The sequence below is a fragment of the Neoarius graeffei genome, chromosome 7 (genome assembly GCF_027579695.1).
Source record: "Neoarius graeffei isolate fNeoGra1 chromosome 7, fNeoGra1.pri, whole genome shotgun sequence".
Classification (NCBI taxonomy): Eukaryota; Metazoa; Chordata; class Actinopteri; order Siluriformes; family Ariidae; genus Neoarius; species Neoarius graeffei.
Window position 1 is genome coordinate 31,006,894 of NC_083575.1, and position 17,556 is coordinate 31,024,449.

The window sequence follows — 17,556 nt, forward strand, 5'->3', positions numbered from 1 at the left end:
GATACACACCCACACATCTAAATCTAATACAGTTTCAGTGGGAGAATTTATAGAAATAAACTGTTACATAAAAATGTTTATATATCTGTCCACAGCTGCTGCGTTAGTTCTGAATTTGACCAAGGGTCAAAACTCAGAATTCCTGACTTCCAAATAGGAAATGGAAAGAAATTAAACCCTCAACTCTGAGTTCAGCAAGTAACATCAAATCAACACGGCTGCTCACAGTATGAACAGTGAACAAAGTAATTTCTTAACTTTAAATAAAATCATGTTGTACCCTCACCAGCCACTTCATTGGGTACACCTGTTCAACTGCATGTTAATGCAAATACCTAATCAGCTAATCACATGGCATCAACTCAATGCATTCAGGCATGTACATGGTCAAGACGACCTACTGAAGTTCAAACTGAGGGAAGAAAGGTGATTTAAGCAACTTTGAAAGTGGCATGGTTGTTGGTGCCAGACTATCTGGTCTGAGTATTTCAGATCTACTGATCTACTGGGATTTTCACACACAACCATCACTAGAGTTTACAGAGAATGGTCCGAAAAAGAGAAAATATCCAGCGAGTGGCAGTTCTCTGAGCAAAAATGCCTTGATGTCAGAGGTCAGAGGAGAATGGCCAGACTGGTTTGAGATGATAGAAAGGTAACAGTAACTCAAATCACCACTTGTTACAACCAAGGTATGCAGAAGACCATCTCTGAATGCACAACATGTCTAACCTTGAATCAGATGGGCTACAGTAGCAGAAGACCACACCGGTACCACTCCTGCTAGCCAAGACCAGGAAACTGAGGCTACAATTCGCATGGGCTCACCAAAATTGGACAAAAGGAGGTTAGAAAAACATTGCCTGGTCTGATGAGTCTCAATTTCTGTTGCGACATTCAGATGGTAGGGTCAGAATTTCGTGTAAATGACATGAAAACATGGATCCATCCTGCCCTGTATCAATGATTCAGGCTGGTGGTGGTGTCATGGTGTGGGGTATATTTTCTTGGCACACTTTGGGCCCCTTAGAACCAATTGAGCATCATTTAAATGCCACAGCCTACCTGAGTATTGTTGCTGACCATATCTAGCCCTTTATGACCAGTGTACCCATCTTCTAATGGCTACTTCCAGCCATGTTAAAAAGCTCAAATCATCTCAAACTGGTTTCTTGAACATGACAATGAGTTCACTGTGCTCAAATGGCCTCCACAGTCACCAGATCTCAATCCAATAGAGCACCCTTGGGATGTGGTGGAACGGGAGATTCACATCATGGATGTGCAGCCGACAAATCTGCAGCAACCGCGTGACGCTATTATGTCAATATGGACCAAAATCTCTGAGGAATGTTTCTAGCATTTTATTGAATCTATGCCACAAAGAATGAAGGCAGTTCTGAAGGCAATAGTGGGTCCAACCTGGTACTAGCAAGGTGTACCTAATAAATTTCCAGTGAGTGTATATACTTGCTTAAGATCAATCAACATACAGGCATATGAGCTTGTTGAATCTAGAACCTTGACTATACAACTTGCTGTTTTAAGGGAGGACGCTATGCGTCACCCTCATCACAGTTAGCTGGCTAGCTTGTTGCTTAAAAAAAGATCATAGTTATTTCCCATGCTTGAAAGCACTGAGGTTGAAAATGAAGTAATTCAGAGTTCCCACTTCAGAGGCAAGTCAAATACTGCATTAATCTTGGCAATTTATAGGTCTGTTACCCTATGAGCACTGAAGACATCTGGGTTTGAGATCCAAATATGAATGAGATGATGGATCAGAATTTCAGCTTTTGTTTCCTGATATTTACATTTAGATGTGGTAAACAACTTAGAACATGTCACCTTTGGTGGCATACCACCCAGTTTTAGGTGAGCAAAAGAAGAGGAACATATTCTTAAAGTAAATAATTTTAATTACTTAATATCTGGTTACATATCCCTTGCTTGCAATAACTGCATCAAGTCGCCAACCCACCAAAATCACCAAACTGTTGCATTCTTCTTTTAAGATGCTTTTCCAGGCTTGTACCACAGCTTCTATCAGTTGTTTTTTTTGAGGGGTTTTCCCTTTAGTCTCTTTTTCAGGAGGTGAAATGCATGCTCAACTGAGTTAAGGTCTGGTGATTGAATCAAAGGCTTAGACTATGTGGAGTGCCCACCACATATATATACCTTGTGAATAAGCTGATACTACAGAAAGTATTAATAATAACATATGGAGAATGAGCACATAACTATAAATTATAAACTACTGGCAGAGCTGCGTTGGGCCAGGCAGAATCGAGAATCTCTTCACTTGCATCTCAAAACTCTCACATTTTTGATAATACTAACTTAAATTACCTCACAATATTCTTACCTTTTGGTCCACTGGGAATAACTTTACTGTGACATTACCCCTGAAATCTTTCAGTGGGCCATTTGGAAATACACCCAGTTGCGTGATTACTACAGGGTGGAGGACCTTAAAATCCAAACATATAGCTGAGACATCAGATGGCACCAAAGCATCAGGTTTGCTTAGGATGGTCACATCCTGCAAGTGCGCTATAAGAATGAAAGCGGTTAGAATTTAAAACCTGCTGCTGATTAAGAGTTTATGTCTAGATAAGAATGAGATAAAATGCATACAAACAGACAGAACACTTTATACTGCTGGTACATTATAATTATAACATGTTTAGAAAGAGCTCTTATAGAGCAGACATCAAAATCAATGAGAAACAGTATGGCTGTTTAGAGAGAATAGGCCTCTCATGCTCCTACTTCTCACATCCTCATGGAAAAAAAGCAATTAAACAGTACATATGTGTGCTGCTTAAAGCTATATGGCTTTTCAATTTCATAAAATCAGTAAAATTTAGCTCCCTCTGAAATTTGGTCATTGTGATATATGTTAATTTCTGCAACATCTTAAAAAACAAAAAGAAACCCAAAACACCAGGACATTTTGTGGCTGGGAAGTTATTTAATTTGAGAGGATACCCTAGCAAATAATATGCATGAAATTCCTTGCTTTGCGCAGTCAAGCAGACAGAGGAAGTCCGTGTGCGCATGCACAGGTTTACCTTCTTCTTTTGGGTTTTACGGCAGCTGGCATCCACAGTGTTGCATTACTGCCATCTACAGGTTTACCTTGACCTTGCACTGACAGTTACATCATTCTGTCACTAAACAAACAGCTGATCACACCGAGGTGCTCGGTGACCATCGATATTTATTAGTTTGGTCCTGCGTTTCTTTTCCTTCGCAACATAACATCTTTTCTCCTTGCTTTCCATTACTGTAATCGGTCTTTCACGTTTCATTCGCTTCCTCCATTTTTCTCTCCTGCTTCAAATGTGTATCCCACAATGCCTTGCGGAAAGCCTGCCATGCGAAGCATGATGTAGTATCTTGAATTGGGTCATGATGAAGCAGGAAAAAATAGCGGAGAATTTAGGGCCATGTGGCCCTAAATTCATTAAATGTTCGGGGGGGGGGACTAATAAAATTGGCAGTCTGTGATTCAAATTCAGTAGCTTTCGGTCCACTAAACAAAAATAATTGGGCATCAGGTAAAATTCTTTTTATGACCTACACGTGAAAAATCTGAAAGGCAGTCTACATTTAAAATTCCAGTACCCCCACTGTAAAATGCTTTTCTACCTTCCTGCAAACTCCCTTGTATGTAGAGGCATTACAAAGAAAAATAAAGCTTGGAAGGAATTAGCAGAGATCTTTGGTGCCTTATATCCAAAGGTAATACAAAGTCTGGCACATCAACCAAACAATTTTCAAAATTTATAGATGATTTACAAAAGTAAATTGTATATAAATAGTAAATCATATGCTGTCACATTTAGACCACTGTGAGAAGGGTATCTCTCATTGGAACTATAAATAAATAAATAAATAAATAAATAAATAAAAGCATATAGTACATACAGTACATGCTTACTAGCGACAACAGCGCAGCACGGTGGTGTAGTGGTTAGCATGGTCGCCTCACAGCAAGAAGGTTCGAACCCAGCAGCCGGTGAAAGCCTTTCTGTGTGGAGTTTGCATGTTCTCCCCGTGTCTGCGTGGGTTTCCTCCGGGTGCTCCGGTTTCCCCCACAGTTCAAAGACATGCAGTTAGGTTAATATGGGATGGCCTTGGGCTGAGGTGCCCTTGAGCGAGGCACCTAACTCCCAATTGCTCCCCGGGCGCTGTTAGCATGGCTGCCCACTGCTCTGGGTATGTGTGTGTGCTCATTGCTCACGTGTGTGTGTTCACTGCTTCAGATGGGTTAATTTCAGAGAGGAAATTTCACAAGTGTGTGATGAATAAAGTTGTGCTTTCGTTTCTTTTCTTCTTTCAATGCTCACTCAACCCAAAAGAGATTAACAACAAGTGACAAGTCCCCTGGGGGGTGGGGGGAAAAGGTCAAATTCGTCTGTTTCCATCTGATCCATTTTTCAGACAACATATGGGCTTTTATATGGTGCTCCATGTCAGTCTGTAAGCTTTTTTTTATGATGTGGTGTGCTTTACCTGGTTCTGTGATGTTGAGCAGGGTGCAGGAATATGGGTCCTCCCGATCTTCTTCAGGTATTGCACAGCCATGTTTACCAATGATAAATTTCACCAGCACCCTTTAAGATAATATACAAGTCTAAGCTGTGGATAAAGCACTGCTTTAAAACATCTTATACCTAATCCTGTTACAAACTGAATGTAATAACACACAATAAATAGCTAATATTATTAATACCTATAACTATTCACTAGATTTGCATTTCCTGAAGGAAATACTAGTGCTTGCAAAGAAAAATCTAAATTTAAAATGAAGTTTCTACATTAAGCGGTTCAAGCTGTGTTAATCTGAGAAGAAGAATGCATGGGAATTTCCATGACACTTACCCCAGTACTTAATTTAACACATTATATCTACAACATATGAGATACTACACCTAAATAGTAATTATTCATAAATAAAATTATAAATCACCATTTTATCATATGATGGTTCTCATAGGGGTTTAAATAAATCTCTGTTCAAACACAGCTAAGAACATAAACATGTTTAACTAAGACTGTACAAACACAAACCACAGACTGACCACAACATAAGTTCATTTTAATTTTCAAAAAACATTGCTACCTGTAAATATGGTTTTGATTTTTATGGGCATGTCATAAGTTGGAGAGCAACACTTAGTCCAATTAATGCCTAGCAACTTCTGTGCAAATTCTAACTCCATACAATATGGTGGAGAAAAAGTAGACAGACACATACACACCGATTCTGGAAGTCAGGGTGGTCTCTGAGATACCCCATCCATGTGCCTCTTATGGCTTGCCTCAGATCATGGTGATGCCTAGCAGATAAAACTCCAACCACAACTTCATACACCAGCCTCCTGCTGCCTGTCACTTGCACATTTTAATAGTAAATTATGTTCTCACTCCTAATTTACCTCAATGAAATCAGTGCTACAGTATTCCAAACTTTCAGGATGCTTTTTAAATGCAAAAGCAGCTACAATCAATCAATTAATTAATTATGATGAACAAACAGGCTAAACAAACTGTAAATTTATCATTTCAAGTAGTTTTTGGAGTTTGTACGTCAGAGATAGTATGTCTCCTTTACTACTGTGATTTGCCAACAATTACAAATTTAAATTTTTTAATGAATGACACCTCATGCTTTTTTAACTGTTCATTGTGACATTTACATGGTTGAATTCTTGATTCTAATTGGTCATAAGGTGTGCATTACTTTTGGATAACCCCAGCAAAAAGCAGACATCCCTATTTGGGCATTTTAATAACAACATTAACTATAGGATATTCCCAGGACATTATAAACATTGTTTATAACAATCATAACAATCCTTGTTACTGAACGTTTAAGAACATCCAGATTTGGTCCCCTACCTGATGGTCATTTAGCGCTCAATGTGAACAGTCAAATGCTGATTTCCAACACACTGATTTAGATGATACTCCTGGATATGCTATTAGTTAGTAGGAACCCCCCAGTGGAAACACATCCCTGCTGATACCATATTTTTTATACACACACACACACACACACACACACACACACACACACACACAATTTGATGTTTTATATAAACATGTGACAAGACTGAGAGCATAAATCATGACTAAAATCTCCTGATAGACGGCTGCATTGACTTTGGACTTGATAAAACACAGTGGACCAACACCAGCAGATGACATGGCACCCCAAATAATCACAGACTGCAGAAACTTCACACTGGACTTCAAACACGGGCCTCTCCACTCCTCCAGACTTTAGAACCTTGATTTCCAAATGAAATGCAAAAATTTACTTTCATCTGAAAAGAGGACTTTGGACCACTGAGCAACAGTCCAGTTTTTTCTCTCCTTAGCCCTGGTAAGATGCTTCTGACATTGTCTCTAGTTCAGGAGAGGTTTCATATTAGGAATCTGACAGTTATGGCCCCTTTCCTGAAGATGTCTGTGTGTGGTGGCTCTTGATGCACTGACACCAGCCTCAGTCCACTCCTTGTAAAGCCCTCCCAAGTTCTTAAATGGACTTTTCTTGACAATCCTCTCATGGCTGCGGTCATCCCTGTTGCTTGCGCACCTTTTCCAGCCAACCTTTTCAGCAATGACCTTCTGTGGCTTATCCTCCTTGTGGAGGGTGTCAATGATCATCTTCTGGACAACTGTCAAGTCAGCAGTCTTCCCCATGATTGTGGTTGCATGAACTGAACTAGACTGAGAGATATCTGGTATTTATACTGTTTTACTCAAACTCAAAATTAAATATTCTTATATTTTGATATTTTAATTGCACTGTAGGCTATAATTATGAAAAATAAAATAGAAAATGCTTGAAAATATTTAGTTTTATTATTAGTCTAGAATATATTAAATTTTCAGACGGCACAGTGGTGTAGTGGTTAGCACTGTCGCCTCACAGCAAGAAGGTCCTGGGTTCGAGCCCAGCGGCTGAAGAGGGCCTTTCTGTGTAGAGTTTGCATGCTTTCCCTATGTCTACGTGGGTTTCCTCCGGGTGCTCCGGTTTCCCCCACAATCCAAAGGCATGCAGGTTAGGCTAATTGGTGGCTCTAAATTGACCGTAGGCGTGAATGGTTGTCTGCGTCAGCCCTGCGATGACCTGGCGACTTGTCCAGGGTGTACCCCGCCTTTCGCCCATAGTCAGCTGGGATCGGCTCCAGCTTGTTGCGACCCTGTTGGACAGGATAAGCGGCTACAGATGATGGATGGATGGATGGATCTTAAATATGGCAAACCATAGCATAATGGTTCAAGAAGCAGCTAATATAAGAACTATACGAAAGAGAAAGATACACTGTATAAGAGAAAAACTGAAATAATCTCGGAAAATAATAATTATAGCTGTAAAAGAGCCATTAAAAATGATCAGAGACTGGACAGGAAAAGGAAAAAACATTCACAGTGAAGGTGCTATAAAGATATGTAAGGAATGTGAGGAAAGTTAAGAAAATAAGAGGAGGACAACTGACAAAGGGAGAAAAAAGTCAGGAGATACTTTTCTAGGGGCAAGTTTAATCGGATACGACGGTTTAACACATTAGACAAATACACGCAATGTGAGTGGTAAGATGGCGGCCAGACGGCTTCACTCAGACGAGCCAAAGCGCTCAGTGGCTATGAGCCATCCAGATTTTTTACATAGAGATAAGTGGGTTTCACGCGCTAGGCTACGTCAATAACATGCGCCGTCGCATAATTACGTGGCCTAGTGTAAATGCAGTCGTATTCCCTTAGCAACGCCGTTGTCTTTTCCTAGGTCTTTATGAATTCTCCTTCACCTCGTGAGGTTTTCCATTGGGGTCAAGGAAAATTGATTAGCAAAGGACACACGACGGACTATTGGAACACCGCCTATATTATAAGATATTTACTTCCATGCCCTAAAATCCCACAATGCCTTGTGTTACTCACTTCGGCGGACGATTCCAATGGAGTCAGGCTGTTCATGTTTTCTAGTCAATAAGCTTTTCTGAAAGTGATTCCTTCTGATTGAAGACTTCCGCAAAAAAAAAAGGACAAACCCATGAACCCTTTTAAAAGTGGAGACAATATGGGCTACAGAAAACCTTTTAAATTTTATAGATGAAACAATTATCACACTGTGCGCTCAAACTATTACACAAATCCACAACGCAGGGTTATTTTCAAATATTCCAGCTGAACTGTGGGTTTTTTTTTTCCAGCATAAAAATGCTTGGTATATACATATAACGAAGGTGTGACTGTAATAAATGCTGTATAATAATAACTACCTCTGGTAAGCTAGAAAATAAAGATTGTGAGCTCCTACCTGCTGTCCTGACATCCGAGAAGAAATCAGCTTGGTCCTTCAGCCACCACCACTCATGCACCAGCACCGCGATCACACACGGGAATAGAAACAGTGCTAAACTTCTCATGGACGAACCAAACAGAGTCATACAATCAATTTAAGATGCAAGTCATTAGACTGATCATATCGCATGGCCACTGCGCACTGATGGCCGTCATCGACCAATAGAAATTAAGCCGAGGACCCACACAGGCTTCTGGAAGAGCAAGCACTAATACTGCATTCCCCTTAGGCTACGTTCTGATAAAGCTCCTAACTCGGAATTCCTACATGGAAAGTCGGGCTCATATGGGATCAAATTCATGCCAAAAATATTTAGAGCTTTTTAAATTATATTCACATGTGTAAAATTTATATGCAACTAACTAACTAACTATAATGCAGTTACAATAAGCAAATAAATAAATACAATAAATCATCATTATGAAATGTTTGTACTTTTTATAGACTGACAGTAGTACAGAGTCAAAAGTTTGGGGACACCTACTAATTCATAGGATTTTCTACATTGTAGAACAATACTGCAGACATCAAAACTTTTCTATTAACAGGTATGCCTCATAGGGGCGGCACGGTGGTGTAGTGGTTAGCGCTGTCGCCTCACAGCAAGAAGGTCCGGGTTCGAGCCCCGTGGCCGGCGAGGGCCTTTCTGTGCTGAGTTTGCATGTTCTCCCCGTGTCCGCGTGGGTTTCCTCCAGGTGCTCCGGTTTCCCCCACAGTCCACACTCTAAATTGACTGTAGGTGTGAATGTGAGTATGAATGGTTGTCTGTGTCTATGTGTCAGCCCTGTGATGACCTGGTGACTTGTCCAGGGTGTACCCTGCCTTTCGCCCGTAGTCAGCTGGGATAGGCTCCAGCTTGCCTGCAACCCTGTAGAACAGGATAAAGTGGCTAGAGATAATGAGATGAGATGAGATATGCCTCATCAAAAGTGAATTAGAGGACGAGTTTCTTGCCTTCTTAATGTGTTTGAGATCAAGCAGTAAATGATAAAAATACAGTAAACAGCCCTATTCTAAATCCAAATCCTATTCTATGTCCAAATCCTGTGCTCTGATCGGCTGGCGAGCGGGTCCATATCCTACGGTACGGACCCCAGTTGCAGACCCCGGTTACGGACCTCTGGCGACTTGCTCGTTCACAACAACAACAAACATAGGCGAGGGCCTTTCTGTGTGGAGTTTGCATGTTCTCCCCGTGTCTGCGTGGGTTTCCTCTGGGTGCTCCGGTTTCCCCCACAGTCCAAAAACACGCAGGTTAGGTTAACTGGTGACTCCAAATTGACCGTGAGTATGAATGGTTGTCTGTGTCTATGTGTCAGTCCTGCGATGACCTGGCGACTTGTCCAGGGTGTACCCCGCCTTTCACCTGTAGTCAGCTGGGATAGGCTCCAGCTTGCCTGCGACCCTGTAGAACAGGATAAAGCGGCTAGAGATAATGAGATGAGATTTATTTATAAGATTATCAAAAATCTTAAATTTTTGCCAGCATTTTTCAGGAAAATAGCATTAATTTTACAGCATGGATAGTGATAACAACAGTGTTCACAGTGAAAGCGAGTTTTACTACCCTGAGGAAGAAGAAATAAAATAAAACATTTCAGGAGAAAGCTAAAAACCTCTAACTTGCTAACGCCAAGCAAAAACATGGCTGAATCCTGAATGACTGAATTTTGTATAAATAGGGGACTACATAGGCAGCAAAATGTAGTTTTTTTTCCTGCCATGGAAGTGCACTTGTACACCGAGGAGAAAGCAATTTGCATTACAGCCGTGAATGAGGATTCAAAATGGCGGCTCGGCTCAGTTTTCCCTTTCAGGCACTCTCGTTTTCTGTTAGAATTTGGCAAAGAAAAAAATTAATATATTATTTACCAGCTTAAGGTTGGTCCGTATGGTGAAATACCGTGACCTCGGCCTTGAATACTGACCTCGGCCCAGAGGGCCTCGGTCAGTACTTTCAAGACCTCATATTTCTTGAAATAAGAAATGGTTTTCTTTCCATTAGGGAAACCAGCTGATCTCTACAATTTTACATATCCAGACTGGGCTCCAACACAAAATATGGGCCACAACAAAATCAAAGATGGTACTAAAGTGGTAGCTCGAAATGCTAGGCTTACAAAGCGCAGAAAGAAATGCAAAATTATTGAAGAATCTTCCCAAACAATCACAGAGTCAATCGAACAAGATTCATGTCAATCCACTCCCTCAAATACTGCAGCCTCCTCACCTGGTGAGTGATCTTTTATAGCTAATTATGTTATATAGTGTGTTAGATACCTATCTTTTGAAGTAGTTAAAATTATTGTTTTGAAAATAGATTTGAGAAATGACTACAAGGTTCTAAATGTAACTCCTCTTTGCCTTCCAGTCTGTATTCTTACCACTGTGTATATGTATATAGTACGGTATATCCTCCAACATGGTGGCGGTCAATGACGCAAGCAGTTTTGGTCACGTGGTTGCAAACGAAGAATAGGGTCTACATGGACCCCAACCTGGCAACAGTGCTGGACAAGGGAGATGATGATGATGTGTAAAAAAGAAAAAAAAACTTTAAATGGCAGCTGTGGAAATGTCAAAAAGTTTTGTAGGTGCACTCAGATGATTGCTTTAACATAGCAAATGTGTCAAGAAGGTTAACACAAAGATGTGTAAACATGTAATATTAACACATTATGTGCAATCCTTGGCTACACACATTGTTAAAACATGCTTAAAACCCATCTCATCTCATCTCATCTCATCTCATCTCATCTCATCTCATCTCATCTCATCTCATCTCATCTCATCTCATCTCATCTCATCTCATCTCATCTCATCTCATCTCATCTCATCTCATCTCATCTCATCTCATCTCATCTCATCTCCCGCTTATCCGGGGCCGGGTCGCGGAGGCAGCAGTCTGAGCATGGAAGCCCAAACTTCCCTCTCCCCAGACACCTCGGCCAGCTCCTTGGGAAGAACACCGAGGCGTTCCCAGGCCAGCTGAGAGACATAGTCCCTCCAGCGTGTCCTGGGTCTTCCCCAGGGCCTCCTCCTGGGGGGACATGCCTGGAACACCTCCCCAGGGAGGCGTCCAGGAGGCATCTGAAAGAGATGCCCGAGCCACCTCAACTGATTCCTCTCGATGTGGAGGAGCAGCGGCTCTACTCCGAGCTCCTCCTGAGTGACTGTGCTTCTCACCCTATCTCTAAGGGAGCGCCCAGCCACCCTGCGAAGGAAACTCATTTCGGCCGCTTGTATCCGCGATCTTGTTCTTTCGGTCATTACCCAAAGCTCATGACCATAGACCAAAAAAACCTACACAAAAAATGTTATGACACAAAGTTAGTTAATGACTACTGCACTATTTATGACTTCAACACATTTCTTAATCATCACATTTATTATCAAAAAGTATTAACAATCAGGTTCACAGAATAACCCACAATAAGATTCACAGAAATCAAACTGCAGAATATAACTGTGAGGGAACCGATCAGTGAGGCATAAGGACACAAGGAGGTTTAGTTCAAAGTAAAGGGTTTTTATTACCCAGAAAATGATCAAAGATAAATAAAAGCCACAAACTGAAAATTAGGCCTATAAAATAAATCAACAAAAGTATGAAGACATAAGACACAAAACTAACGTGACTTTAACTAAACAAAGACTGACCTAACACAATGAGACAAAAGGGAAGATATATCGGCTTGGCCAAACCAAAAGACACAAAAAGGGGATAAACTAAATACATAAGCTTAAATCATAACACAGAACAAAGCAACTAAGGCCAAATTCCCCCCTCAGGCACACAGGAGATATAGTACGGCCCAATTCGTCGGCGCCGAGACTTAGGTTTTCTCAGCCCTCAGCCACGCCTTTGCCCAAACAGGAAGGGACCGCCCCCAACACTCAACCAGGTAACTCAAGACAAAAAAAAACACATGATTAGTGCCAAACAAATAATATAACCTTACAGTGTTAAAATGTGTGCACCCATATAAAACAATGTAAGGCTAAAGAAAGTAAACTAATAAAATAAATAAATAAAACAAAATGTGAACTGAGTTATTTGAGCATGATAGCACATGTGACTGCAAACAACAAAATGTGCAGCAAATCTATAATGTACCAAAAGAAATTAATAACATGCATTGGAAGAGTGAGGGCTGATGTTACCATGTGTGGCTGGAGCCATCACACACTCCCCTCCTTCAGGACTCTCGCTGGTACTGCGAGAGAGATAGTCAGCTGTCAGATTTTCTTTGCCTGGGATGTGCCGGATACAGAAGCGGAATGGTTGGAGAGCCAGGTACCATCGGGTAATTCTTCCATTGGCATCTTTCATCTTCTCCATCCACTGGAGCGCCTTATGATCCGTCTCCAGCGTAAACTCTCTACCAAGGAGATAATAGCGAAAGGAATCAAGGGCCCACTTTATAGCCAGCGCCTCCTTTTCTATCGTTGAATACCGGACCTCCCGGGGAAACAGCTTCCTACTAATGTAGGCGATTGGATGGCGATCCTCTGGGGGCCCCTGGAGAAGCACGGCTCCCAAGCCTCTGTCAGAAGCATCAGTCTGCAAGATGAAGGCATCATTGAAATCAGGACTAAACAACACTGGCTGCTTACTCAATGACTGACGGAGATCATGAAACGCTGCCACCGCTTCCTCTGTCCATTGAACTTGATTTGGGTTCCGGGTCCCGGTCATGTCGGTGAGAAGCGCTGCCCTGATGGAGAACTGAGGGATAAAGCGATGGTAGAAGCCAGCCATCCCAAGAAAGGAGCGGAGCTGCTTCCTTGTCTGTGGTAGAGGACATGACTCAATGGCTTGGACCTTACTGACCTGTGGTCTTATTGATCCATTCCCCACCGTATGGCCCAGGTATTCTGTCTCAGACGCTGCAAAGACGCACTTGGCCGGATTGACCGTCAGCCCAGCGGAGCGGAGACGTCCCAAAACAAGGCTCAGATGTTCCAGGTGCTGGTCCCAGCTGTTACTGTAAAGGACTATGTCATCTAAATATGCAGCTGCAAAATCAGAAAAAATCACAGAGCACCTGGTCCATCAGCCTCTGGAAACTGGCTGCGGCACCATGGAGCCCAAATGGAAGTACAGTGAACTGAAACAGCCCCCACGGAGTCCGGAAAGCTGTTAGCTCCCGTGACTGCTGAGACAGAGGGACCTGCCAGTAGCCCTTACAAAGATCGATGGTAGTCAAGAATTTTGCTTTGCCCAGACGTTCTAACAGGTCATCAATCCTTGGCGTTGGATAAGAATCGAATTGGGAAACAGAGTTGAGATACCTGAAGTCGATGCAGAATCTTATGCTGCCGTCCTTTTTCGGCACAAGGACTACTGGGTTGCACCATTCACTTCTGGAAGGCTCTATGACACCCTGGGAGAGCATGACATCCACCTCCCCCTTCAGTGCGGTCAACAGGCACTCTGGGATCCTATAACTGAGACGTTTTGCAGAAGCACCTTCTTTAAGAACAATATTATGGACAACAAGATCAGTTCTCCCTGGTCTCTCCTGGAACACCTCAGGACTGCAGATCGCCCTCACCTGGAGCTGTTGACCCTCTGGGAGGTGGCTAAGATCGAAATTCACCAGATCACCAGCAGGGGGTAAGTACTGATCGTCTACCTCCTCTTCCTCCAGTATACTTCTAACCAGCATTACATCTGTTCTCTTTTCAGGTCTCTGTACCCACTCCTTCAGGAGGTTCACGTGTAACACCCTACAATGGCGTGACTGACCTGGAGTGGAGATCTGATATGTCGTTGGCCCAAGTTTCTTCTGCACCTCAAATGGGCCTTGCCATTTTGCTAGCAGCTTGCTATCACTGCTTGGGAGGAGCACCAACACCTTCTGGCCAGGGCTGAAGGATCTTTGGCGGGCCTTCTGGTCATACCAGCCCTTCTGTTGCTGCTGGGCTTCCGCCATATGTACCTGGGCGAGCTCACTCATCTTCTGCAAACGCTCCCGCATCTGGACAACATAGGACACAACATTAACAGCCTTCTCTCTCCCCTGGTCACCCTCCCAGATCTCCCTCAACAAAGACAGAGGCCCTCGGACCTCATGCCCATAGAGAAGTTCAAAAGGAGAGAAACCCGTTGAAGCTTGGGGAACTTCACGGTACGCGAACAAGAGGTATGGCAGCCAGAGGTCCCAATCAGTACCACTGCTGCTGACAAACTTCCTCAGCATCTGCTTCAAGGTCTTATTGAAGCGTTCTGTCAGCCCATCACTTTGCGGGTGGTATGGCGTAGTTCTCAGGCTCCTGATTCCCAGCAAATGATAGACCTGTTTTAAGAGAGTCGACATAAAATTAGTTCCACGATCAGTAAGAATTTCTCGTGGAAAACCCATTCTAGAGAAGAACTGCACCAGACAAAAAGCAACTGATCTGGCTTTTATAGACTTCAATGGGAAAACTTCTGGGTACTTGGTCGCATAGTCTGTTATGACCAGCATGTATCGGTTTCCAGCTTTACTTTTCTCAACAGGACCAACAATATCCATTCCAAGGCGTTCAAATGGCGTACTGATAATGGGGAGCGGTTGGAGTGGAGCTCTGGGCGGGAGATTAGAAGATGTTATTTGACATTCTGGACAACTTTTGCAGTACTGGGCAACATCTCTGTATAGACTGGGCCAGTGAAAATGACGTTTAATGCGAGCTGTGGTTTTATGCTTACCCAGGTGGCCAGCCCAGGGAACGGCATGCCCAAGCTGCAATATGATGTCTCTAGCTGCTTGGGGGACCACAAGCTGCAACACTGACCCCTGCTGGCGGTAGAGGATACCCTTCTGGAGAATGTACGCCTCCTTGTTCCCATCCGGATCAGCTCCTTGTTCCTCCTCACTGATTTTCTGAAAAAGAGGAGCTAAAGAATTATCACCTTTCTGCATGTCAATGATCTCGACTGGTATCTGAAATCCTAGAGGTGATTCAGGTTCAACATTAGTTGGAAGTTCCAGCACTGTGTGAAGAAATTTCTCCCGTCTTCTCTGCCTACGAGTCTTACGAGACTTCCCGGGTTTTGTCTCCAACTCATGATTGTAAAATGGCAGGGTGCTGAGGATCTCCTGATGCTCATTAGACTTCTTAACTTGCCCTCTAGTGACAGCAGCACAACACTTCAGGTTCTTGTCCGATTCCAACAAATCAAGCAACACTGGGAGATCTCGGCCTAGTACGACAGGGTAAGGCAAATTATCAGCAACCACAACATTCAATAGATAGGTTTGATCTTCAACTCTAATGTACATCTCGGCTGTGGAATAGCACTTCTCGTCTCCATGCACACAGCAAATCGGCACAGCGTCATTGGTACTGACAATATAAGGAGGCACAAATTTCCTGTGCACCAGGGTCTGACCACTCCCAGTATCAATTAAGGCTTTAAGAACAGTCCCGTTAACTTCGACATCAATCATCTTAGCATCTTGCTCATTAATATGAACTGAATTGACACTAGGCCGTGGCACCACACACATATTGTGAGACCTTGCTGTGTTTTTAGGACACATAGGCTTAGTGTGGCCCTCAACTCCACATAGGTAACAGATGGGTTTCTTACCGGCTGGCTTTTGTGGCTTGGGCATGGATTGACTCTCTCCTATGAGTGGCTTACCCCCACTGGCCTCTAGCTTCGGATAGTACTGCTGGATGGTTTTACGGCTGTCTCTTGTTGTCTTCCATGAATTGTGGCTCCACGGCTGCCCCTTCTTTCGTGCCGCCACAAAGACATCAGCCAACCTAGCAGCCTCCATTGCCGAAGCAGGGTCGTGCTCTTTAATCCAGACCTGAAGCTCAGGGGACACCATTCTCAAATACTGCTCCAATATGATCATTTCACTCACATCATGAATTGTTTTACCTTTTGGCTGGATCCACTTTCCATAGAGCTCCTTAAGCCTCACATACAGCTCCTTAGGACTTTCATCAGGATTCACCTCTAGGGAATGGAATCTTTGTCTATAGGTCTCAGGGTTAATGTCATATTTAGAGAGAATAGCTGTTTTAACTTTGTCATATTCAAGAGAGTCATCAATGTCCATATGCACATAAGCACTTCTAGCCTTACCAGTTAACAAAGGCATCAAGTGAAAAACCCAATCTACTTTTGGCCATCGGCAAACTACAGCAATACGTTCAAATGTAATGAGAAAATGTTCAATATCGTCATTTTCAGTTAATTTTTCTAATTTAGGCCCATGACGTGGACGAACCTGACCTGTTGCAGTCGTAGTTGCATCAGCAATAAATGTGGACTCAACCTGAGCTTGCAAGTGAGGTCTGCTGGACGGAGCCTCAAGATCTGGATCAGAGTCAGTTGGTAATGGGGATGTTCGAGCTTGTACCTCTAGCTGCAGCATCTGAAACTGGTGCTGAAGTGCTTTAAACCTTTGTTCTTGTCTTGCAACCATCTCCCTCTGCTTCTCATCTCGAGCCTCCTGCTGCCCCATGTGTGCACGGAGAATGCCCGCCAGGTCCGCAAGGGTTGGTTCTCTACCTCCATCTTCGGCCTTTTCCCGTTCTGATTCTCCAGGTCTTCCCACATCGCCATCTGCTGACTTTTCCTGGGCCGCTTGGCTTGCAGCTGCTTCTTGTTCTTTTGTTCTTGTTCTTCCAGAACGAATCATTCTCTTTTTGTTGGGGAATTTTTTTTTTTTCAAAAAAAACAAAGAAAAAAAAACTCCTGTGTCCGTCACTGGAAGATCCCACTTCTGACACCAGTTGTGAGGGAACCGATCAGTGAGGCATAAGGACACAAGGAGGTTTAGTTCAAAGTAAAGGGTTTTTATTACCCAGAAAATGATCAAAGATAAATAAAAGCCACAAACTGAAAATTAGGCCTATAAAATAAATCAACAAAAGTATGAAGACATAAGACACAAAACTAACGTGACTTTAACTAAACAAAGACTGACCTAACACAATGAGACAAAAGGGAAGATATATCGGCTTGGCCAAACCAAAAGACACAAAAAGGGGATAAACTAAATACATAAGCTTAAATCATAACACAGAACAAAGCAACTAAGGCCAAATTCCCCCCTCAGGCACACAGGAGATATAGTACGGCCCAATTCGTCGGCGCCGAGACTTAGGTTTTCTCAGCCCTCAGCCACGCCTTTGCCCAAACAGGAAGGGACCGCCCCCAACAC

General features: G+C 42.9%; 2 protein-coding genes across 7 annotated transcripts in view; both read right to left on the reverse strand.

The window, feature by feature from the left end:
- Positions 1-8,604, reverse strand: part of b3galnt2 (beta-1,3-N-acetylgalactosaminyltransferase 2) — a 58,779-nt gene extending 50,175 nt beyond the window's left edge. For 5 of the 6 annotated variants that reach the window (XM_060925490.1, XM_060925488.1, XM_060925492.1 and 2 more), the window contains exons 1-4: positions 8,339-8,604; positions 5,271-5,403; positions 4,522-4,622; positions 2,366-2,553 (exon numbers count right to left, since the gene is read on the reverse strand). In XM_060925490.1, the coding sequence (XP_060781473.1) occupies positions 2,366-2,553; positions 4,522-4,622; positions 5,271-5,403; positions 8,339-8,468 (552 nt within the window). In that variant the 5' untranslated portion in view covers positions 8,469-8,604. The remainder of the gene's footprint in view (positions 1-2,365; positions 2,554-4,521; positions 4,623-5,270; positions 5,404-8,338) is intronic. The other variant, XM_060925489.1, reaches the window with a different exon arrangement.
- Positions 8,605-13,655: 5,051 nt separating this feature from the next.
- Positions 13,656-17,031, reverse strand: LOC132888832 (uncharacterized). The gene is made up of 3 exons (XM_060924927.1): positions 16,623-17,031; positions 15,081-16,343; positions 13,656-14,685 (listed from the first exon to the last, which is right to left on the reverse strand). Exons 1-3 carry the CDS (start codon positions 17,029-17,031, stop codon positions 14,627-14,629), a joined length of 1,731 nt encoding a protein of 576 aa, XP_060780910.1. The 3' UTR covers positions 13,656-14,626.
- Between the last annotated feature and the right edge of the window lie 525 nt (positions 17,032-17,556).

What these genes read in the sequence shown, in the direction of transcription:
- LOC132888832 (XM_060924927.1), bottom strand. Translation starts at nt 17,031, where the DNA reads ATGATTCGTTCTGGAAGAACAAGAACAAAAGAACAAGAAGCAGCTGCA. An exon ending in TGCAACTACGACTGCAACAG is followed by an intron (nt 16,344 to 16,622) that starts GTCAGGTTCGTC and finishes TCCATTCCCTAG; the next exon opens with AGGTGAATCCTGATGAAAGT. An exon ending in TCCCTGGGCTGGCCACCTGG is followed by an intron (nt 14,686 to 15,080) that starts GTAAGCATAAAA and finishes CTCTTAAAACAG; the next exon opens with GTCTATCATTTGCTGGGAAT.